Source organism: Chenopodium album, chromosome 6, assembly GCF_948465745.1.
Source record: "Chenopodium album chromosome 6, dcCheAlbu1.1, whole genome shotgun sequence".
NCBI lineage: Eukaryota > Viridiplantae > Streptophyta > Magnoliopsida > Caryophyllales > Amaranthaceae > Chenopodium > Chenopodium album.
In genome coordinates this window covers 11648828-11673957 of record NC_137839.1, presented here as the reverse complement: position 1 = coordinate 11673957, position 25130 = coordinate 11648828, and the positions used below count along the sequence as shown (strand labels likewise).

At 39.3% G+C, this 25130-nt stretch overlaps 1 protein-coding gene across 1 annotated transcript; it reads right to left on the bottom strand.

Annotated features, from left to right (window-relative positions):
- Positions 1-478: 478 nt before the first annotated feature.
- Positions 479-7481, bottom strand: LOC145635860 (cytochrome P450 CYP72A219-like). The gene is made up of 5 exons (XM_081687230.1): positions 7177-7481; positions 6495-6703; positions 4106-4356; positions 1643-2024; positions 479-1064 (listed from the first exon to the last, which is right to left on the bottom strand). The coding sequence occupies exons 1-5, from the start codon at positions 7460-7462 to the stop codon at positions 639-641; spliced, it is 1554 nt and encodes a 517-aa protein (XP_081543356.1). The 5' UTR covers positions 7463-7481; the 3' UTR covers positions 479-638.
- Between the last annotated feature and the right edge of the window lie 17649 nt (positions 7482-25130).

Sequence of the window (25130 nt, the reverse complement as noted above, 5' to 3'; positions counted from 1 at the left end):
ATTTTGGAGGATATATTTTGGATATATTTTGGGAAATTATTAGGATATATTTAGTTTCCATATTTTATGCCTAGCATATATTTTATGCCTAGCATAATATATTTTTGATATCTTTGACTATTTCCTAATTCTATCGGGTTTGGGAACGATGTATTATTTATTGGTCATGGCCATCATGATTGTAATTCAAGTGATTGAGTTTATTCAATTTATCAAATTCTCTCTATATTTTAGCAACTATTCTGCTATAAGATTTGTTGTCATGTGCATTACAATCTCAACCAACTTCTTCTTTAGATATTAAAGCTCAATAACTAAATTTTATATAGTACTTTCTTACAGTTTCAAGTTTTGGGGCCCCAATCAATGTGAGACCCTGTGCTGTTGGGTTGTTTGCACTACCCAATAGCCGACCCTATATATATATATATATATATATATATATATATATATGAGCAAACTAACAAGAAGTTAACCCTTAGCCGGAAGTACTGCTTGAGCAGCCTTTTCAACTAGTTCATCAAAAATTCAAAATCATACAAAGTATAGTTGAACATAACCATTGTAAAATTTATTACAATTCAAAATATTAATTAAAGATATAGATAATGAATTTCGTAGCATAGCATTAACATAACCTAGATCTTGTGCAAGATAAGTTGTGCACCAAATTGAGGCACCAATGCCAATTCAAATATTGGTGCATGAACATAAGATGAGGAGAGCTCAAATGAGAAGCGTTGAAGAATCTTTGTCAAAGCAAGCTTAGACTCTATCAATGCATAATTTTTTCCAACACAAATTCGAGGTCCACCACCAAAAGGGAAAAAAGATCCCGGAACTTTCGATGCACTTAACACTCCTTCTGAAAATCGATTCGGATTGAATTCAGACGCATCATCTCCCCATAGTTCACGATCTCTATGCACCATGCTCAATGGCATACTTATCTCCATTCCACTGAGTAGAGTTAGTTGCTTCAAATTTGTATTTGTGTGGATTATTCGAGAGAGAGTTGCAATTGGTGGGTAGATTCTCAATGTCTCATTTATAATCATATTCATCTGCAATTTAGAATGACAGTGTGTGAGTGTATGTAAAATTCATTATGCTTAAACTTGTAAATAAGTGGAGAAAAACAATGTAAGAGAGAGTGTTAAATCATATATAAAGCTCAATGAAATAAATCTTATTCCAAGTTTCAATGTGTTCTCTTTAGTTTTTCTTTAAGAGTTATTCTTGTTTGAATATAACCATATTAAACTACAACACATTAGAACTTCAAAATTCTATTTTTTTTTTTTGACTAAACTGCGAGGATCAACTAATTAATTAAGTTATGGTTTGTTACAACACCAACATTGAAAGCTGGTTCAAAATTCTATTTACCTGATAATTTTTTCACAAGTTTTTCATAAAGGGTTATTCTTGTTCGAATATGACCACATTAAACTACACCACATCAGAACTTCAAATTTCTATTTACTTAATAACTTCTTCATTCTTCCCTATTTAAAATTTTAAGTGACACACCTTTACAAATACAAAGGTTTATACAATCTAGTTGAACAAATCCCATGTATTGATGTATAAGATCGATAATACGAAGTACGAAGTATATATCAAGGATGAGCGGACTTACTATTTTAAGGCTATTAAGGCCTTTATAATCAGGAGTATAATCTTTCCCAAAATGTGACAAGACCTCTTCTCTAGCTTTGTTTTGCCAATCTTGGTGTTGAGAAAGGAGCACCATTACCCAAGTTAATAAAGAAGAAGTTGTGTCTTTTCCGGCTAACATAAATAACTTGCATTCTTCAATCAAATCTTCCATTGGCAGTCCAACTCCATCTTCTTCAATCTCTTTTTCATTTGATTCTAACATTACACTTAGCAAGTCATCTTTATTCTTAGAGTCTTTTATTTGCTTTAATTTTTTTCTTTTATCCACCAATGCCTTTGCAGTCTCCTTGATTTCTCGATCTAGTTTCTTTTTCCTACGATTAGCCTTGGTGGGTAGATATCTGAAAGTTTAAGATCAATATTTACCAAGTTAGTGCAAAATGTATGATATATATATATATATATATATATATATATATATATATATATATATCGGAAATTCAAACGTTTAACTTTGTTAAGAAGTTTATGTTCTTGAGAAAGTATATTTTCCATGTGAGGTCCTTCGAATGCACTAGAAACATGCCATATCATTCGATCGAGTTCAAACATTTTATAGTGACCATAAAAATGCTTTTTTTAAGTTTGAAGTGAAATACTTTTTTCGTTTTTTTAATTCACACCATTTGACTTTTACACTATTTATATACTACACATTTTGACTCACTTTTGTGACTTATAATTACAATAAAATATAGTCATGTGGGATCTTGTTTGAATCTTCTGTATGTATATTTTATTAATATCCTTTTTAATAATTTTACAATGCTGATAATTGAACTTATTAAGCGTTAAAAGCATGCTTTGACAAATGTGATAATAGAAAGGTGTCAACTAAAAAAAAAAGAGAAACTATAAGGTAATAAGCTTACAATCGAAGCTATATTATAATAATGCTTTCACATTAAAATCAAATACTTCCTCCGTTTCTTTTTAGTTGACACATTTCTATAGTCACGTTTGCCAAATGCACAACTTCAACCATTCATAGATTTAATTACCTATAAGCAAAAATTATGAAAAGTTTATATTGAAAATATATATCGTAACGAATATAATAAGATCCCACATGACTATATTTTTCATTAAATATAAAACATAAAACACGGTCAAAGGCCAGTGTGTGAATAGTGTTAAAATCAAAACGTGTCAACTAAAAAACGGAGATAGGATAGTACGTATGAAATTACAAGTATATAAGAGGAACATGGGAAATTAGACTGTACCTTAACCTTCACGGTTTTTTTTTTGGTCCGTTATTTGTAGATCATACACTTTGATGAGAGTGAGGGGGAAGAGTAAGGGATCCCCACCCTCACAGTGTCACTAGTGGGAATTGAACCCCCAAACTCAAGGTTGAAAGGTAACAAACTTACCACTAGACCAAGCTTAGCCTGATTTAGCTAAACTTTTATATGATTAAGGTGATTAAACATTCATATCTATGTGGAGTACGCTAGTACATTACACCCATTGAATACAAATCCCAATTTTTTTTTTCTACTTATAAACATTCCGTTCGTTTTATCATAGGGATGATAATGGGACGGGTCGAAAGCGGAGGGTGATACCTCCACACCCATACTCGCCTAAAAATCTTATACCTATCCCCGCTCCACCACCCATGGTGGGTACAATATCCATATTCATATCCATATCCGCTCCGCCGGATGCAAGTTAATATCCATCCCCGCCCCACCACCCATTTGGATACCCAAACCCTCCTCAAACCCGCCCCATATACCCGCTGCCATAATGACATAGTATGACAATAATACGAAGAATTATCATATCTAATAAACCTCTTTTTCATCCACTTTGCGAAATTCATATGACGTTTATGTTATTAGTAAATATTTTATGTTTATTATATTATTATAGTCTAGATTCTAAGCTCTTCCAAACTTATTACAACCTTTACAAAAAGTAGTATAAGATGGGTATAAGGTGCGTGGTGGGGTGGGGCGGGGATGAGACCAGTTTACTCTAAAATCCATACCTGTCCCACCACCCATATTTGTATAAAATGAATTAGTAATAGGTAACCTAGCTCCTTTTTTTCTTCTTAATGTTCACATCTCCCTAACATTTCAGTTTTCTATGCTAGTAGGTTAACTATATGATACATTAAACAATTTTTTTTTTTTTTTTTTTTTTTTTTTTTTTTTTTTTTTTTTTTTTGTGGTCGGATTAAGGAGTTACTTAGTCAGTTAGGGGTTACTTAATCAGTTAGGGGTTACTTAGTCGGGTTACTTATAGTAGGGTTACTTATTCATGGATTACTTATGTATAAGTAACATTTAGAAGTAACTCAAGTCATACAGTGTGGCTAACCACGTATAAAAAAATTATGTACCATAAAAAACATAGTCGCAATGGCCAAAAGACTAGCTTGAATTAAAAAAAATTGTATCGATCATACCTCCATCCTGGAATGTAGTTAGTCATGGTCCGCATTGCTTGAAAAGTGAGGGATAAATCTTCTTCTTGGAGCTTGAATAGTTTTTCACCTTCTTCATAAGAGCTTCCAAAAGATGTTATTGCAATTACGTCGCCGGAATACATACTAAGAGAGGAATACACATCAACTTCTGCTGAACCAGATGTTGCTACCATTTCATCCCATTTACGTATCATTTTGTCACAACATTTTTCCATTGTTGGCAACATATTCTGAACATGATACCATATTTAATCAATGTAACTTAGAAAAGAAAATTGATAATGCAAGGAAATGTGACAATATAAAACATTGGAAAATTTGCCAAAAAAATATTTTAAAAGTACCATTTTGTGAAAAAAAAATCTTTTAAAAGCTTTATAGCAAAATAAACTCGATTTGAAACATTTTGGCAAAAGAAAACCCGATTGTAATTTTTTTTGTTGAAGAAAATATAACGTTTCTAATTCACTTAATCATTCTCTAATTTCTTTTAATTCCAACTTAACCATTCAATAATTTAATTAATTTATAAGTAAAAAAAGATAAAATACACTTTAATAATCCCAATTAAAGTTTATTATCTAATAATCTCAACTATTGGGGTAAAGTGCTTCTGTCAGTCCCAATCGGTCAACAAATGTTCGATAACCTTCAACTACAGGATACCAAATCACGTGTCAACATGTGTTTGGTCAAAAAAAAAAAAAAAAAAAAAAAAAAAAACTTAGAAAAAATTGAAAAAAAAACTTTAAAAAATTAAAAAAAAAAAAAAACAAATACCACTCACCACGCCAGCTACGGCACAGCCACCATACCCACGCCCAATCTGACCCCCCCTGCATCCGGCGCCGATTTTCGACCGCCGAAAACACCCAGCCACTCCCCCCATCCCCCGCCACCAATTGCCGACCACCCCTCCCTTACCCCAGCCCCGGACAACCTACCCACACCACCGATTTCGCACCTCCCTTTCCCTTCCACACACTGCATCAAATTCCCAGCTCCCGATAGAAGGGGAGATCGATTAGTCGATTTTGGGGGTGGGGTGTGGGAAGGGAGGGTGTGGTTGGAAATTGGTGGTGGGAAGTGGGGGTGGGCGTGGCGGTTACAGCTGTGGGGTTGGGGTGGGGGCTGATTACCGGAGTGGGAGTAAGGACAAGAGGTCGAAAGTCAGTTGAGGGGAGGGATTTTGGTGTCTCAGGAGGGGTGGCAGGGAGGCCGACCGATCGTGGCCGATTTCCGATTGGAGTTAGAGGTGGGCTTGGTTTCACAGTGGGGTTAGGGATGGTTGGGATGGGTTTTTTCTTATTCGTTTTTATAAAAAAAAAATTTGGAGCAATCATTTGTTGCCACGTGGCTTTTTTTTTTTTGTAAAAAAAAAAAAGAATTATCCTTTAAGAAGGTTACCGGTAATTGAGACTACTCCAGGTAAACATACGCAATAGTTAGGATTATTAAAAGTAAATCGGTAATAATTGAGATTATTAAAGTGTACTTTTAAAAAAGAAAAAAAAACAAAGACCACCACCCCAACCCCACCACCATATAGCAATCCCCCTCTACCGCCACTTTCTCTCTCCTCCCTTCCCCCTCCACCTCCCCCTCCACCAAATTCCACTATCTCAAATTCAGCCATTCCCAAACCTCCAAACCCTTCTTATCCATCACCATCAAATCCTTCTCTTTCCCATCCTTTTTCAAGATGAAATTCAAAACAATTGCAATTTGCTTCAAAATTACTCTAGCATCACATACATACATAATTAAAGCCAAAAGTCAAAACAAGCACCAAAACTGCCAACATTTAGTGTGAATGGACAATCATGTCCTTAGTACTTCACTAGTATCTCATGAATTACTTTACTCTTATTATTCAAGTTAATTTTTTTAAAAAGCATAAACTACATTTTCATGGTTTCTAAAGTTTTGCTTTAGATTTCAAAACAAATAGCAGATAAAGAACAAGTTGGGGCATTTGGTACAAACGTTGGAATCATAATGAAAAGGAAACAAATAAGAGGGGAGAATAAAATCATTAAACTCTTACATTTTCATTATATTTGGTTAATCTTAATCATGGAAAAGTATCATTTACAACTTATTGTTATTTTTTTTTTTCAATTTGAAGAGTGTAAGTGTAATGTTTATCTAAGGTTTTAGCGGTGTTATAAATAGGTGGAAAGACTGGAAAACATAACCCTAGACGATGATTATTAATCAAATCCTTTAACTAAACATTTGATAATAATAATTGCTTAATTAAATTCATTTATAAGGAAAAAAAAACTTACACTTACCAAACATGCTCTTATACGAAATATTACACTAGTTGAAAATTTCACATGGCATGTATATATATAAGGATTACCTTCAACTTTTCGATTTCAAAAGCGGGATTGATGATTTTCCTGACTTTAGCCCAATCTTCACCCTCTCGCATTGGTAATCCAAACATTGTTTTCTTTGCCGGAGACTGTTTGGTGAATACCTCATACTTGGTAAATATCTCCTTAATCAACTCAATCTTTGTAATGTTAATCTTTGGATTTCTACCATACCATATAAAGGACTCCTTCCCTATATAAAAATGTATAATATTAACTATTTTGTTCACCTCTATTTTCACTTATTTCGGTTCTAATAAGTTCATTTCAGAAAAAATAAATTTTGATAATCAAGTTCAAATTACAACTAAAATAAATTCAAATAACTTTATTTAAGTTTAGATAATTTATATTAGATAAGTAAAAATCAGGTGAATATAATACACTCTTTTATATATTTGTAATGTTTTGATTTTAAACTATTGGTTAAATATCTGAACAACTAAAAATATGCACTAATTAACACAAACTATTGAAACACAAGTGTTTAGCTAAAATAAACGGAGAAAGTATTATATATGACAACAATCACTAGAGTACACATTGATATAATTAAAAAGGTTTAAGAAATATAAATGTTTATATGCATTGAAAAGTTTATATAAATGAAATGAACAACGATAAAAGATACTTCATATTAAAGTAATTATAAGATTTATAACATACCATATTGTTGAATGGTGTGATGCAAAAACGGTAAGATACGAGAAACAATATCATGAGTGAGTGATGTGAAGGATTTAGAGAGTGAAGATCTAGCCATGCCAGTGATCTCGGCAAGATCACCATAGATCGGACGGTAGGGATTGCCCCGAAAGCCTTGATCCCTCAAGCACTTCTCCAGCCTCTTTGGCTTCAACCATAGTGAATTGATAAGATGCAATGGCACATAAACTAACACTATCACTAAAAAAACAGTTGCAAGGATATCAGTTAGCATGTTTCCTAGCATGACTTATCTAAGGAGTGGTGTACACTTTATAAAGTGCAAAATTATGTACATTTATTTATACAAGTGTTGGTAGTGGGGTCTTTTCCGTATGGACCACGAGGGTGCACGAGGTGTAAGTTTGTGACAAACTTGGAATGAGGTCTTCTCCGTTTGCCAAAATTGTACACTTTATCATGACACTTTATCTAGAAATTTTGAAAGCTGAAAATGTTAGTAGCATTGTGAATTGAAGTGTATTATTGGTAGTGTAATTTTATGGAGAAAAAAGGGATGAGCAATTGGATGGTTCATACAAAGGCATAATGTTAGCGCTTCATCGGGGTGCTATAAATATCGAAATTGAAGGTGATAACTTGCTTTTGTCAATGCAATAACAGACAAGTGGTCAATCCCTAGGTAAATCCAAAACATCATTGAAAACTCTCGTATTCTTTGGACAAACTTTGACAACTGGAACATCAAACACGTGTATAGAGAGGCGAATCGAACAACAAACTGAATAGCAAATGTAGGTCATTTAGTAGCAAATCTATACTTAGTATTTAAAAACACAAACCACAAATTTTTCATATAACACATGGCATTACAAGTCACTCATTACCCCATATGACACATGTCACCCTTAATAATATTTATGTTTAAATCTTTTTGCATTCTCCAACTTACAAATTCAAGGAAAAAAAAATGAAGTGTTTCATTTCCATCGTAATAAAATAAAGTTCAATTAAATTAACCCAAGTAACAACCCGTGCATTGAACGGGCCAAAAAACTAGTTCAATGTTAATTAATAATTGTATTAGCTCTAATTTAGCTTCCATATGTCAAACTGACACATTAGGGGTTACATTAACTTGGTATACAATTATTAATTAACATTGAACTATGTTTGATTATGTATAAATAAGGTCAAATTAGTTCATCGACATAGGTGCAAAGTTTGACCGTGTCACTTATTTTGGAATAGAGGAAGTAATTAGGTGTAAGCGTAGTGTACTCATTACTCTATTAATAAAAATGATAATTTAGTAATCTATATTTATACTTAGGTCTTGATGTTTAGCTCACCTTATTTTGGCTCATCTGATTTGAACTAATCTGATCTGATATGAGTTGAACTTAGTTTTTCTAATCTCATAACATATAATAACACAAATCACAAATGACATGTGTTCCCTTCTCTTTCTTCATTTTTTTTAATTATTTTTTTTTAAAAAAAAACATAGCCTTATTACTCCCTCCGTTTATTTTAGAAGGTAGATCGAGTTGTGATTTTCCACTATTCATATGTCATCATTGACTTAGTTTTCTTACCAATATATAATAGGAAAAATTGAAAAGAATAATCCCACCTTTGTCACTTTTTCTCAAAATAATCCCACCTTTGAATAACCTGGAAATTGATAATCTCACCTTTATACCACATCTTCTCGTAACAATCTCATTTATCTACAACTTGTTTATCAGATTATTTATTTTTATTTTTATTATTATTATTTATTCTATCTTTCTCCACCCTACCCTCTTTCATGGCACTATGGCAGCAACCATGATCACCACCTCCTCCTCCATATCCACCAACACTCTATAACCACCATCTCTAACCACACCGCCACCTGACCCCACCTTCGAACACCCAACCCACCCGTCACGGCGCATCACCTAACCGTTCCCACTTGGACCAGTGTACCTCCCTCCCAACCCAACCTTGAAACCCTAAAAGGGTACACATAGACATACTCTATGAATATCTCACATAGACAATCACTTTGGTGAATTTCTGTTGGTTGAAAATTAAAACCCCTTGGCCCACCTCAAAAATTCTAAAATTTTTATTTTCAAATATTTTGTAACTGAAAATTTAAATTTCAAATTTGGGAATTGAATGTCAATGTATATGGCGGTAAATGAGAATCAGAGTAAGGACTAATTTAAGGAGAGGAAGATGGTCCAAGAAGGGTAAGGGACAATAGAGGACGAAATTACGGAAAGTGAGATGCTTTTAAGAAAGGTAAGAAAGGACGGTGGGCGGAATCAGAGCCAAACTATGGCGGGGTGAAGCGGAAGAGACGACGGAGTTCAAGTGGTTGAATGTAGTGAATCAAACGATCATTTCAGTAGATGAAACCTGGGTTAATTACCCATTTGTGTTGTTTTTGTACGAAAAATGGAGTTGAGTATTTTAGTAATTCTAATTTATTTGTATTATTTTAGTATCAAAAATGAATTTGTAAATGATGATATAGACATCATCTTCTAAAAATTAAAATAAAGAAATTTTATCAATTTTTTTTTTGTAAAAATAAATAAAATTGAGAAGGTTAGTGTCATTTAGGAAGGATTTTTCTCATGAAACTTGGTTTGGTGGTCGGTGGTTCAAGTGGGTTTAAGGATCTGGATTTCAGGTGATCGAGTTTTGGGATTTGGTTTTGGAGGTCGGTGATTCAATTGGGTATCGGGTTTTGGGTTTCGAAGTGGGTGGTTCAAGTGGGTTTAATTTAAGGATATGGGTTTCGAGGTGAGCGGTGAAGGTGAGTTTAGCCGTTTAGGGGTTTGGGTTTTGAGGCAGGTTGTTGAGGTTGGTTTTGGTGGGTCTCGGGTGACATTTATGGAGGGGTTGTTAAAGGGGTTGTGGGAAAGAGGGTGGTCGGCCGCCGACAATGGGGAATATAGAAGGGTCAAGGGTGAGGGAGGTGGTCTGTTTGGTGGTTGGCGGTGGATGAGGGTGAGGGCGAGGGCTTCTGTTTAGGGTAATTTTACCTCGCCACGTGGTCCAATCAGAGGATGACACGTGTCAGCCCCAGGGTGGCCCAAGGTGGACCTATCCCTGCTTGACAAGTGTCACTCTAGAAACCTGGGAGGAATGGAGGCCTTCAGGCCCAAATCCCGAGAAATCCGCAATGCGGCGCAACCCACCAATAATTAGGGTTCAGTGACCTAATTAGGGGCACAAATCCCGAGGACCCTATAAATAGGGAGATTCCCCTCTTTTGGAGGGCACGTTTTACCATTTATTACAAACTGTCCCTGTGATAGAGACATCTGAGCTTGGGATCCGAGCAGATACCCACCTAAATTTCTGCACCTTTTTCTCTCCCTTCAAGTTACTAACTTGTTCGTCGGAGGCGGAGCACCACCCAATCGGTGTCTCCGTTTGTTTTGCAGGTACAGCTCACGCCGGATCAGTCTTTGTGTTGTAACTCTCCCGAGGGACAAAAACCCCCAAAACATTTGGTGCCGTCTGTGGGGAGAGTACCTCGAAGATGGTTCAAGAGTCTGTACCACCTCCTAACCGTCTGGGCGATGACCCAGAAGTCTTTACAGACCAGGAGGATGAAGAACCTCAGGTCGAAACCTATACCGCCGATGATGGCTCTCTGATAACCAAGCGCATCCGGCCCAGAGAGACTCTGGAGCGGGGTGCCTCCCAGGCGGGTACAAATCGACCCCCTGGACAGCCGGAAGGGGAAACCCATACGGCAGCCGGATCAGCACCCGTCACCCGAGACGAACTCATGAGATTCATGACGAGTTTCAAGGGTGAAATTAAAGAGCTGGTCACTAAGAGCCGGGCTGGCCCAAGTAGAGGCCAGTCGACCAAGAAAACTCCTCTGGAAAAGGGGAAGTCAGTCAAAGATCGGCAGCCCACTCCTCATCCAAAGGAGAAGGCAGCCGGGACCATTGATTGGTCCAAAATTATTCTTCCTAAGAGGAATACCAACAATACCCACCAGACTCAACAGCCGGTGGGAAGTAAAAAATCAACTCTTGATGCCCGGGAAATCATTAACCGGAAGAGAAATCAACAGTTGTCTAAGTCGGCTTCCACGTCGAACTTTCCTGATAGCTTCAACAACACCTCTGCAGGGAATGCACTTTCCCTGCATGAGAGCCAGACAGGCGGTAATACCGTCCATTCTGGCCCTCAGATGATAGGAGCTGTACCGTATGTACCATCTCAGGTCTACGGTCAGTATCTCCCTCACTTCATGCAGCCGGCCCTCTTCGGAGGTCAGACGGTGTAGACACCCAAATGTGTCTCCCCAAAACCAAACCCAGTGATGAGTACCTTTCACGTCGAATCATAATCGAATGAAACGAAAGTGTGGAAAGGTCTAGTGTTGCGGAAAGTTTTATTTCTTTTCTTTTCTCTTCTCTCTGTTTTTGAAAACTTTATTTTAAGAAAACAGCCAATCCAGTTTGGTTGGTCCATGATATGGGTCCAATAGTCGTGTAGTTGGATGGGGCTTGCAAAGACCTTTCCAACGATATATTATAAGCCCAATTCCGATGAATATTGAGGAAATTATGGCTAATTTACTAAACTGGGCCCGGTTTGAGCTTTAAGTACGGCCCAATGATCTAGGGGAGGGCCTAATATGATTTATCATTCCTAATGTAATTAGGAATGGTTTTGGTCTTCTAGAACATTCTAGAAGGTCTTTTCATTCTTAATTCAATTAGGATTCTTTAGAGTTTTAATTAGATCAAATAGCATTTTCGACTGAAATTATATTATTTTATCTTCCAGTACGGAATTTTTATCAGAATTTCGAAAACGCGTTGAAATCCAATTTGGCGTCCAACCCCAGGCCTTGGCGCCTGGAATCAGGATTGGTGCCAGACGCCAGCATTGGCGCCTGGCGCTAGCCACTGGTCCTGGCGCCAATGAGCCAGGGCTGGCGCCAAGGTGTTTCTTTGGTCTTCAGACTCTGTTTTGATAAATTATCTTTTTTGGATGATTTTCTCTATAAATATCGTATCAAAAACTCCGTTTTCATAAGGAAGGACCATTCATTAATTCTCTTCAATCATTCATCTACAATTATCATTCATCAACAATCACTTTATCAATTACCAATAGTCAACAAATTCTTTTCATCAACATTCTTTCTTTCTTCTTTGCTTTTTAATACAAAATTCCGCATTCACAAGAGCTAGAAACACCTAGCCATATTCGAAGTTGCCTTCGCCCTAGACGTGAAAGGTTTTAATTTCTGAGGGTTTGGTCCCAAATCTCTCTTTCAATTATTTAATTTAATTGTTTTGTTTATTATTTTCCTTGAAGTTACTAACGTGTGTATTTTGTAATTAGAAAGAGGTACGAGGCATCCAAGTAAGTACTTTTATTGATTAATAGATTATGATGTAGAAATCATGCTTAGATTGTTATTTTAATTCCTAGTATCATGTCTAGGGTAACTTCAATATTAAGTATGATTGTTACGGTGCTTCCTATGTTCTTCCTAATATTTATGGTTGTTAGTATCATGTTAGGGTTAAATATTTGATTTTTATTGTTTAGTGACATGCTAGGGTTTGTTATTAATCTTGTTAGTATCATGCCTAGGATCTTGCTATGCTTTAACATGATTATGATTATTATGATTATGATTGATATAATAATTATTATTCATGATATTTATTTATTATGTTGTTTGATGATTTATTTATTTATTGCTTGATCACACATTTTTATGCATGTTTAAAGGGAATTTGATACTTGCAATCACGCTTAATAAGATATTTAATAATCTTGTTTAGGGTTAATTGTGATTATAAATTCAAGTGATCGCCAATAATAGATTTATTTGTGCATTATATTAAACCAACATAGATTAAGCAGGTTTAGGGTTAATCTATTGATTGTATGTTAATCAGAAAGCGCACATGAATACGAGCAGAATAAAGTAGAGGCCTGTTATTAGGGCAGGTTCAATCTCTTTTAGGTTGGATTTGTACCATCATCCCCGAACCCTTATTTGGTTCATGACCTTATGGAGTTGACGATCTCTTGGATCGTTAAGGGGTGTAACCTTCACCTCGTGAACGGTTTACAAGTTCCTTAAAAACTTGTTGGCGACTCTTTTGCTCTATCTTCTTCCCTTTTGGACGTCATTGTACTTTAGTGTATGATCACAGTGGGGTTCGAGCTAGTGGGATTTTAAAGGCTTGAAATTATTCCCTACAGGCGGCATATCACAATGTCCAGCTACTGGACTAGCAGCTCCGTTTGCTTCGCCTGGGTGAACAACCTTCTGCGTTCACCCGGGAGATAACCGAGGCGGCACAGCCGGCCAAGGTTAAGAATGTATTGGTAGGTACCTATGATGGTACCACCAACCCGGAAGATCACCTCATGGCTTACACCAATCTCATGTATTTACAGGGGTTGGATGATGCCGCTTGGTGTCGATGTTTCACGGCTACATTGAAGGGCATTGCCCAACAATGGTTTGGCAACCTGCCAGCCGGGTCCATTGATAGTTTCAGGAATCTTGCCTTCCTGTTTGCCTCCAACTTCTCAATGAACATCCCTGATAAGAAAACAAGCCTGGACTTGAGTACCATTAAGCAGGGGGAGAGAGAAGGGTTGCGCTCCTATGTCAGGCGGTTCAATCTGATTAGAATTTAAATTCAAGGACTGTCTGATGAGGTAGCTTTTACAGACTTTTTCAAGGGCCTGAGAGACGGGTCGACTTTTAAGTTCGACCTAGTCAGAAAAGGGGCTTTCACTTTACAGGCGGCCTTGAGGGAGGCGAAAAGCTATATTCAAGCAACCGACCTCTGCTCGCCTGGTAATCAGTCGGACTCTAAGAAGTCTGACAAACAGAAAGACAGCCGGCCTGCTCAGCCGGCCAAAAATAAAGAAGCACTAGGCGAAAATATGAATTGGCCACCGGTTCAAAACCCCCCAATGCCACCGGTTTTGAACCGGTGGTCATTTGGGGGGTGGCAATAATCTTCTAAAAAGCCACCGGTTCAAAACCGGTGGCAAAAACAAGTATTGCCACCGGTTAACCGGTGGCAATAATGTTTCTTGCTTTTTTTTTTTTTTTTGGATATTACATATAAATGCCACCGGTTAACCGGTGGCAATAACATACATGATTGATTTTTTTTATATATTTTGCTACAATTATAATGATAATAGTAATATAAAAAATTGTAGTTAAAATATCAGGCAAATACAATAGGAGAGCAATGAAATATAATTTCATTATATTCAACAATAACAGTAATTGTACAATACAAAAAAAAAAAAAAAATACAATGAATTATAATAACAATGAAATTCAACTTCAAATTATTATTGTACAATACAAAATAAAAAAAAATATATAATAATAATAATTACAACATCAAAAACATTATTCCAAAATCAAAGTCTTGAATCTTGTTGCATCAATTAACACCTGCATCAATTAAAACCCAAAAATTAATAAACTCACAAAAAAATGCCTAATAAAAGCCAGAAAATTCGCCTAACAAAACATAGAATATCAGTTAACAAAATAAAACCCAGAAAATTCTCCTAATAATAATCGCATAAAAAATTAATACGAAAAGGATGAAAATCCTAAAAAAAAAAAATTGTCTGTAGATCCGAAAAAACAAGAAATCTAGATCCGAAAAAAGTAATATGAAAATTAAAGGATGAAAACCCCAATAAATCAACTAAAATTAGTTTTAAAAAAACCCACAAAAATAAAAATAAAAACCCCGAAATTGATTTTCATGAACTCAGAAAAAAAAACCTAGAATTAAAATCGAATTAAACCTAAGATATCGAATTAAAATCGAATAAAAAACTCAGAAAATTCGATTAAAAAAACCCAGAAAAAATCGATTTAAAAACCCAGATAAATTGGATTTAAAAACCCAGAAAACAAAGAAGAAATCGAATAAAAATAGATTAAAATTAAATCAAATAAAGTTCGAATTAAAATAGAGTAAAACAGAATTAAAATCGAATTAAAATTTTTAAAAAAATCGATTAAAATCAAACTCTAACCTCGATTAAAGTCGAGGTTGCTCATGCATGTATTCGTGGTGTTAGTGTAGCGGCGGTGGTGTTATTGTTGCGGGGGTGGTGGAAAAATTGGTGGTGGTGGTGGAGATCGAAGGAGAAGAGGTGGTGGTGAGATCGAGGGAGAAGAAATGGTGGTGGAGATCGAGGGAGAAGAGATAATTAATGGTGGAGATAGAAGGAGAAGAGGTGGTGGTGGTGGTGCAGATCGAAGGAGAAGACCGATTGAAGGAGATGAGAAAGAGAGGAGAGAGAAAGAGGAGGAGAGGGAAGAGGGGAGAGAGAAACGGCTGAGAGGAGAGAGGAGAGGGAAGAGGGGTTTATATGAAGAAGAAGGGTCGGGTTTTTTTTTTTAATCAAATATTGCCACCGGTTCAAAACCGGTGGCCTTAAACATTTTTGCCAATGGTTCGGTTTGAACCGGTGGCAATAATATTTGCCTTATACCCGCCCATTTTTTAAACCACCGGTTTATAAAAACCGGTGGCCTTTAAGCGGTGGCATTTTCAATTTTTCTACTAGTGAAGAGAGCAAAAAAAGAAAAGAAATCTGGGCGGTTAGTGACTCTAACAAGCCGTCCCAGAAGAAAAAGAAAGAATTTAAACCGTACGTCCCTAAGTACGATTTTAACAAGAAATGCAACTCCATCCTTATGGAAATTAAGGACTGGCTGTCCCTAGAGAAGCCGAATCCAATGAAAAGTTCCATTTAATCAAGGAACAAAAACAAATTCTGCCAATACCATGAGGAAGTTGGCCATGACACCAACGACTGCTTCAGCCTTCAACGGGCGTTGGACTGTCTGGCTGACAAGGGGATGTTAAAGTCCTACATTTCTAAGTCCCCAGCTGTAGACACCTAAAAATGTCTCCCCAAAACCAAACCCGATGATAAATAACCGTTCACCGCCACTATTGGTCGGGTTTAGTATTTAATCCCGAGAGTGCTTAAAAAATCGTATTTTATTAAATTCATATTTTTGAAAGGTCTATGGATCAGTCTTGGTGTTTGGTAAAAGCATAGTTTTAATTTGTTAATTAATTTTAAGCTCAAACCTTTTTATTTTATTATTTTATTATTTATTTTTTGCCCAAATATTTTATTTATTTTTATTTTATTATTTTCTTATTTTAGCCCGAATAATAAAGTCAGAAAAAAGCCCGAAATTATCAATCGGCACTTAAAAAGCCGAAAGAAATTAAGGTTAAAAATGAATTTAGACGGAAAAGTGGACTGGAACTGACCGTGTCACGGTCAAGCTTGACCGTGTCACGGGAACTCTTCCCGTCTGACGGTGGGACTTACCGTGACATGGGAGGTCTGCCGTGACACGGGAAGTTCTGTGTCCTTTCCGCGTAGACCCTTAACGCGTTTTCCGTTCCGTTTTCTGAAAATTTCCCGCGTCACTCCAAAACTGACCGTGTCACGGGAACTTGTACCGTCTGACGGTACAGCCTAACCGTGTCACGGTACAGTCTGACCGTGTCACGGGATAATTTTTTAGGGTTTTTATCATTTTAGGGTTCCGTGTGCTCCCTCAGCACATTTCCCTATAAATACCCCCTCATTTCTGATGTACGAAAAACGAGAATTCGATTATTCTTATTTTCCTCTCTTCTATGCTCTTAACCTAAACACTAGCCTACCCTTTTCACTTCAAAAATTCCTTCTTCAAGCACTCAAAGGAGTCCATATTTTACTCGAGGTTCTGTCCTTAAGCCAAGGCGTGAAAGGTAGAATCGTTTGAGGGTTTGGCCCCAAAATCAACCTTACTTTATTTAATTTAATTTAATTATTGTTTTATTATTTCCTTGAAGTTACTAACTCGTTTATTATTTTGTAGTTGCAAACAAACAGATTCAAAGTAAGGATCATGCTCTTTTTACTATTGTTATTTTTCTAACGATCTTTATGTTGTTGGAATTATGATTAAATTGGTTTTTATGTTGATATTGATTCTATTATTTATTTTGATCACCATATTGCATGTTAAAGGGAATATGTAATTGAAAATCACGCCTAATAAGATAATTTGGACAACCGGTTTAGGTTCTTTTTAATCTTGTTGTTTAATCAAGTGATCACAATATTTTAGAATTATATGTTGCATTAATATTCAACCAATTTAGCTTAATAATGGTTTGGAGCAAATTGAATATTTTGTTTGTATGCCTTTGAGATCGCAGGAATCATTTTTCACTATAAGAATCGAGTAGAGGCCAATACGGGCGAATGTGACTCCATGACTCACTTCGTACCATCATCCCCGATCCTCCTTTCGTGGTTCCGAACCATATGGAGTTATTAATCTCATGGATTATGAATGGGGTGTAACCTTCACGGGTCAATCGTTGTTGCCTATCGTTGTCCCTTATCGTGGTTGCCTTTTTATGATCCGTGAACGGTTTACAAGTTCCTTAAAAACTTGTTGGCGGCTCCCTACTTTATTTGTCCCTAATCGTATGTGTCAATTCCCACTTCCTATGAGTGCCAAGCATATTCACAACATGCTTTTAACGTAGGCGCACTTCGAGCGACGCCTACACCAGCCGGGGCAAAGAAGAAGAACAAGGGTCAGTCCTCCAAGACTACCCCCCAGCCTGCTAGTAGCTCGGATACCGACAAGGAGCTGGTCTACTCAATAGCAGGAGGGTTCTCATGTGGTGGCCCTACCATCCGGGGCACCAATAGCCATCTTCGGAAGATGGAAAAAGATGATGATGAGAAGGCGTCTGCAAGCTCCTCCTTCCCAGACGTCCTGATCACTGAGAAGGATAGGGGCAGCGTCCGCCGTCCGCATGATGACACGGTCGTCATTGAATGTAAGGTTGCCAACCAGCTGGTTGGACGGATCCTTATTGACACCGGCAACTCATCAGACATCATCAGCCTCCGGTGCCTGCAGAAGCTGAAATACAATGTCAGCAGCATGCATCCGATTACCCACCCCTTGGTTGGTTTTGGGGGGTGGGATGGTCTACCCAGCCGGAAGAATTGACTTACCCATCCGGCTGGGAGAGAAAGGCCAGGGACGACATATTGTCGTCAGATTCTTGGTCGTTGAGGCCAGCCAACCCTCAATGAAGCCAAGGCGGTAATCATCCCGTCTCTCATGCTCATAAAGTATGAGAGGGATGACGGCTCTGTTGGTTCCTTGAATGGGGATCAGAAGACGGCCCGAGAGTGCTACCTCTCAGCCGTCAAAGATATTGTGGCCCCAGGCGGCCAGGAACCAGTAAACCTTAACAATGTCAAGGATACCGAGCCAGTACCTGCCCCACCAGCAGTCGGGAAGAAAAGAAAGGCACATGTGCTGGTAGAGGTGAAGAAAGAGAAAAAATAGCAATCACTGACCGGTGAACGGTCAGACGAGCTCCGTCCCCAACCGGCTGGTGAAAACATTGATCTCGCTCTGGATGACAGCCGTCCAGAGCATACTGTAAAGGTTGGGACGGTTGCTCATGCTACTCTGGGTGCAAGCTTGCACCTTCTGCTGAAAGAATTCAAAGACATTTTTGCCTTTGAAGTGGAAGAGATGACAGGAGTCAGCCCGGATCTCGCTGTCCACAAACTCGCCGTGGACCCCAAAAAGAAGCCAATCCGACAAAAGAAAAGAAACCACGGTGAGGAAAGAAGTCAGGCGGCAGCTGCCGAAGTCAAAAAGCTGCTAGACGCCAGGTTCATTCGGCCTTGCAATTTCCCCGACTGGGTGGCCAATGTGGTCCTTGTTAAAAAACCGAATGGGACTTGGCGCATGTGTGTTGATTACACAGACCTCAACAAGGCGTGTCTAAAGGACAGTTACCCGCTTCCAAAGATCGACAGTTTGGTCGACTCTACAGCCGGTCACGCCTTGATGAGCTTTATGGATGCCTATTTTGGCTTCCATCAGATACCCCTCTGGAGGAAAGATCAAGAGAAGACGGCCTTCGTCACTGATTTGGGGTTATTCTGTTATACTGTGATGTCGTTTGGCTTGAAAAATGCGCCTGCCACCACTAGTAGAATAAACATAATGGGAAGCGGTTCAAACCCCCCAATGGCAAGCGGTTTTGAACCGCTCGCGCTTGGGGGGCTTGCCATTGTCCATTTAAATTGGCAAGCGGTTCAAACCGCTTTCCATTTGAAGAGAAAGGGCAGCGGTTTTGGCGCCAAACCGCTGCCCATTAGGGGTTAAAAAATAATTTTTTTTTTTTTGGTTTTTTCCACCTGAAATTGATACAGAAACAAAAAAACTATAAAAACAACAATATTTTAATTATTTAATTGATGTAAGTATTACATTTTCATAATATATATATATATATATAAATATATTTTAAAAAAATTAATACAACTAATTAAATTATTACAACAAGTTATCTAAAAAAAAAAGAGAAGGCTTGTTCCACCATCAGCACCACCACCGTCCACAAGCACCACCACCACTATCCACACGTACCACCACCACCACCATCCACTCGCACCACGCACCAGCACTAGACCACACACCAGCACCACCACCATCCACCAAATCCCAGCCTACTTCGCCCACCACGACCCCCACCAAATCGGCGGCCTGAAAAAAAAGCCAATTCAACCACCAAATCACCATAAAATTTTAAAAAAAAAACTTAAAAAAAACAAAAAAAATAAAAAAGGGAACATATCATGAATTCCACCAAAAACCTCGAAAATTGCTTGAAATTCGGGTTTTAAGGGTCAAATTCGACCATGAAAACTCTAGATCTAGAGTTTTTATGGTCGAATTTGACCTAAAAAACTCAAAAACCCACACGCACCACCACCGGATTTCGAAGGTCGTCGTGGTCGATCGTCGTGCACCACCTTCCGGTTTTCAAAGAGAAAGAATGGAGGGAGGGGAGGAGAGAGTGAGTGAGAAAAATGAGGTAAAGGGAGGAGATAGAGAGTGCTCTGTGAGATCGATTGAGAGTGTGCTGTGAGATTGAGAGGTGGAGAGAGAGAGTGTGCTGTGAGATTGAGAGGTAAGGGGAGCGTGAGAATTGAGGGGTAAAGGGAGGAGAGAGAATATATAGCTGGGCTTTTTATTTTTAGGGTTTCTCTAACAAATGGAAAGTGGTTCACGGTTTAAACCGCTTGCCATTTAAATTTTGGCAAGCGGTTCACCCCAAACCGCTTGCCATTTGCTTATTTCAATTTTTTTTTTAAATCAGGTAAATGGCAAGCGGATTTTTAAAACCGCTTGCCATTTGGGGCTTCCCATTACGTTTATTCTACTAGTGCACTTTCCAATGGATGATTAATACGGTCTTCATTAATCAAATTGGGAGGAATGTGGAGGCGTATATTGATGACATGATAGTCAAATCCAAGCAACAGGCGGATCACCTTGCTGATCTCCGAGAAACATTCACCACCCTCAGGCGGCATAAGGTTATGTTAAATCCCAAGAAATGCGTCTTTGGTGTTGAGTCTGGGAAGTTTCTCGAATTCCTGATGGATCAAAGAGGGATAGAGGCTAACCCCGAAAAGATACAGGCGGTGATTGACATGAAGTCACCCCGTTCTGTCAAGGAAGTTCAGAGACTCACCGGTTGTCTGGCCGCCTCAGGGAGGTTCCTCAGCCGGTCAGGCGACAAATTCCTTTACTTCTTCTAAGCAATCAGGAAGAAGACCAGGTTTGAATGGGGGGACGATGCTCAGACGGCTTTCCAGAAGTTAAAAGAACATCTACATTCTCTACCTAGGCTGGTCAGTCCCTTGCCTAGGGAGACGTTGTACATGTATTTAGCCGTCTCAGATCATGCTCTCAGTGTCGTTCTCCTTGCTGAGCGAGACGACGTTCAGCTCCGGGTTTACTTTATTAGTCATGTTCTCAAACATGCTGAACTCCGGTACCCCATGGTTGAAAAATTTGGCCTTACTTTGTATATGGCATTCAAAAAGCTGAAGCCTTACTTTCTGGCACATCCGGTGGTGATTTACACCGACCAGCCACTCAAGCGGCCAATGTCCACCTTGGAGTCATCCGGGAGAATGTTGAAATGGGCTATTAAAATGCAAAGTATTGAAATCACTTACGAACCAAGAAAGGCAGTGAAAGGTCAGGCGTTTGCCGACTTCATTGTTGAAATGACCCGTCCGGTGGCTCCGGATAATCTTGATCAGGTTTGGAAAGTGTATGTAGACGGGAGCTCTAAAAAAAACGGTTGTGGTGCAGGTGTAATCTACGAGTCTCCTGAAGGGGACAGATATGAGTATGCACTACGGTTCAAGTTTCAGGCCTCTAACAATGAGGCGGAATATGAAGCCCTGCTAGCCGGTATCCGTATGTGTAAGGCGGCAGGGGGAATGAAAATTGACGCCTACTCTGATTCACAGTTGGTCGTTAGCCAGTATGAGGGAAAATATGAGGCAACTCATCCGGCTATGATCAAATACCTTCAGGCAGTCAAAGAAGAGGTTGGGGCACTTGAGGAATTCCGTCTGAATCAAGTGCCTAGGTCGGACAATAACCAGGCGGATGCATTGTCAAAGCTGGCATCCTCCGCCTGCCATGATACGCCTCGGTCAGTCTTCTGGGAAGTACTTGAAAAAGGAAGCATCTATGAAGACCCCATTGGAATTCTTGACCGGAACTCTACCTGGATGGATGGCATCCGGGACTACCTTTCAGACGGTACACTTCCTGATTCGCCACAGGAGGCAGCCGTCCTGAAGAAGCGAGCTGCAAGCTTCGAGTTGAGAAACGGAGAACTCTTCAAGGCGGGGTTTCTGAAGCCTCTGAAGTGTGTCACCCCAGAAAAGGGGAAGGAAGTTCTCGAAGACTTGCACTCGGGATTATGCGCCTCCCACATAGGCGGCAGGTCCCTAGCCGTCAGAGCCAGACGACATTATTTTTGGCCTACTCTTGAGGCAGACGCCAAGAAGTTGGTGAAGAAATGTGACAAGTGCTAAAAATTCGGCAAACTAATTCATCGTCCGGCTACTGATCTAACGGCCATCCACAGCCCAATCCCGTTTGCAAAATGGGGCATGGACATCTTAGGTCCTTATACGACTGCTCCAGGCGGAAAGCGCTACATCTTGGTGGCTGTGGATTATTTCACCAAGTGGGTAGAGGCTGAGGCGGTTAAGAACATCAAGACCTCAGACGTAATTTCCTTCATCTGGAAGAACATTATCACCTGGTATGGGGTACCTATGTCTATGGTGTTCGATAATGGTCCTCAGTTTGAGACGCCTTAGCTCAAAACTTGGTTGGGAGATCAAGGGATCTCAAGCTGTTTTGCATCAGTCGGCCGACCCCAAGCAAACGGCCAAGTTGAAGCCTTTAACAAACTAATCTTAGACGGCATTAAAAAGAAAATTAAAAGAGCCGGTGGCTTGTGGGCAGAAGAGTTAATCCATGTCCTATGGGCCATCCGGACAACAGCAAAGGGGGCAACCGGTGAAACCCCATTTCTCATGGTTTATGGTGCTGAAGCCGTCTTGCCCATTGAACATTACGAGCCAACTCTCAGAGTCATGCTATATGATGAAGAGGCAAACTGGGAAGCAATGCGCCTTGCATTGGATTCACTCCCAGAACGCAAGGGCAATGCCGCCTTGCGTCATGAGATTTATTGTCTGAGAATGACCAGATCTTACAACAATAGAGTACACAAGCGTCCCTTGAAAGTTGACGACTTAGTGTTACGGAAAATGGAGGCAACCGGTAGAGCCAATGAGCTGGGAAAGCTAACTCCAAATTGGGAAGGTCCCTACCGGATCTATGAAGAAGTAAGAGATGGTACCTACCGCCTGGAAACTCCAGACGGTAGGCGCCTGCCTAGAACTTGGAATGTAGACAATTTGAAAAAGTACTACTTCTGAGAAGGTAAATTTTTTGTAACCAGTGAGTCAATTAATGAGAATTCAGACTTTGTTTGCAAAATTGTTTTGTTGTTTCTTGATTATCCGCCTGGATAATACTCAGACGGATTCTTCATTTAACTGACTAAGTTTGATACTTAGTAAAGGTTATAATTGCTTGAACGCCTGGGTAATACTCAGGCGGATCTTTTTATTTATTTTACTAAGCTTGATACTTGGTATAATTTAATAATTGCCTGTCCGCCTGGGTAATTATCCAGACGGACTTTTTGTTTAACTAACTAAGTTCGATACTTAGTGTAATTCAATAACGTTCGACCAATGCTCCGATTAAAAAATAAGCACAAAAACGCTTAGTGGCTATACAACCGGTCCTAAACAAGACCAAAGGCAAAAACAGCCGGATGGTTGCTTATTTTATAAAACCGCCTGTCCCAACATGGACAAAGGCGTCCGGCGACACCTCTCCGGGTGCAATCGTCGCAGAGAACAGACTATTTGTCAGTTCTACGTACCTATGCAGACGACAAAAATTGAACAACCAAATTGGTCAACTCATAGTCGTCTGACCAGAATGATCTGTGAAGAACGACCAAGTTACCGAATACCGGATGCCTTTAGGCTTCAGCCGGTCACCGGCTGAAGTTATCACTGAGGTTATTTATTCCAAAGTTTCACTTTCTATCCCAATTGGGGCAAAAGAGTTGTGCAATGGCTATGCAATCTCTACCAAGACGGGGAAAAACCGTTTGAGTAGTGACTAGAACGCCTGTTGGTGTACAGCTGTGCACTTGGTTTGGGGCAATCACCACTGTGATTGATTGACTTACAAACGTATCATGCTCTTTGCAGCATCAGACGTTCCCAAGTCAATCAACCAACTCCATTTGAAACCAACCACACAATCGTCCGGGGGAAAGGACAACCGGCTTTTGATAAGTTAGGCAAAAAAATAGCCGCATGCTTTTGATAAGTTAGGCAAAAATCAGGCATATACACACAAATGCAAAAAAATTGAAATTCAAACATAAATGCAAAATGATCAAAACCGACTCAGTCGGTGCATTCATAAAAAGTCCACCCAACCAAACGGTTATAGTGGATCAAATGTTAAGCGGACCCCGTCCGGGAGAAGATAGAAATTGTTAATTAACCCGGCTCCTCAGCCGGTAAATACATGAATACTCGGCACATAGGCCGGAAAAGCAAGTTTTTGGCATACTGCCGCAGATTAAAGGAAAAAAAAAAAAGAGTTGGCATACTGCCGCTGAAAATCACTGCTGGCCCACAGGCGGCTCCTCCTGGTCCTTCTCTTCCTCATCATCTGAGGGAATCTCTTGTGCTTCACAAGGACCGGGTAGCTCAGGTGCGAGAAGCTCAGTGTTGGCGTTGGCCCAGGCGTCGAAGGACTCAGGCTCTGGCTCACCTTTCTCTCTCAAGTACACCACACCCTCGGCATACCTGTGAGCCAGTGCCCAGATGCCATAATCCTTGTCTGGGTACAAGGCAGCCCAGGCGATCTTCATTCTAGCATCGTTGTCAGCATCGCTTTCAGCAACCAGGCGGTTTTGCTCTGCCTCCAGGGTTGCTGCAAAGTTTATCTGAGCCTGGGCCGCCTCCTTCTCCAGCTTCTTCACCTTGGTTTTTAAGTTGGTGTTCTCTTCAGAAACACCTTGGAGTGTGCCAAGGTCCGCCTGGGCCTTTTTTAGCGCCTCGCCAGCCTTCTTGAGACCCTTATCTTCCTTTTTTTGGGCATCCTCTGCCTTCTTCTGAGCCGTCTCAGCGTCGTCCGCCCGCTGGTTGGCCATCTTCAGGTCCGCCTCTAGCTGCTGGATTATCGACGCCTGTGTCATTGTGATTGCTTTAGTTTCAAGTTCATTTACGATAGTGGAGTATAAAGCAACATTATCAACGTCTGTGGCGGACTTCTTGGCCCCTTTTACCTCTTCCCGTTTGCGAGAATAAGGACGCTTGAGCCCGTCTACTCGCAGCAGAGCCTGCAAAAGCAAATCAAGTTAATATTG

Excerpts from the sequence above, each read along its gene's own strand:
- LOC145635860 (XM_081687230.1), bottom strand. The coding sequence starts at position 7,462 with ATGCTAGGAAACATGCTAACTGATATCCTTGCAACTGTTTTTTTAGTG. Across the intron at positions 6,704-7,176 it reads TCACACCATTCAACAATATG|GGAAGGAGTCCTTTATATGG; the intron begins GTATGTTATAAA and ends ATTTTTATATAG. Across the intron at positions 2,025-4,105 it reads AACTACATTCCAGGATGGAG|ATATCTACCCACCAAGGCTA; the intron begins GTATGATCGATA and ends TTAAACTTTCAG.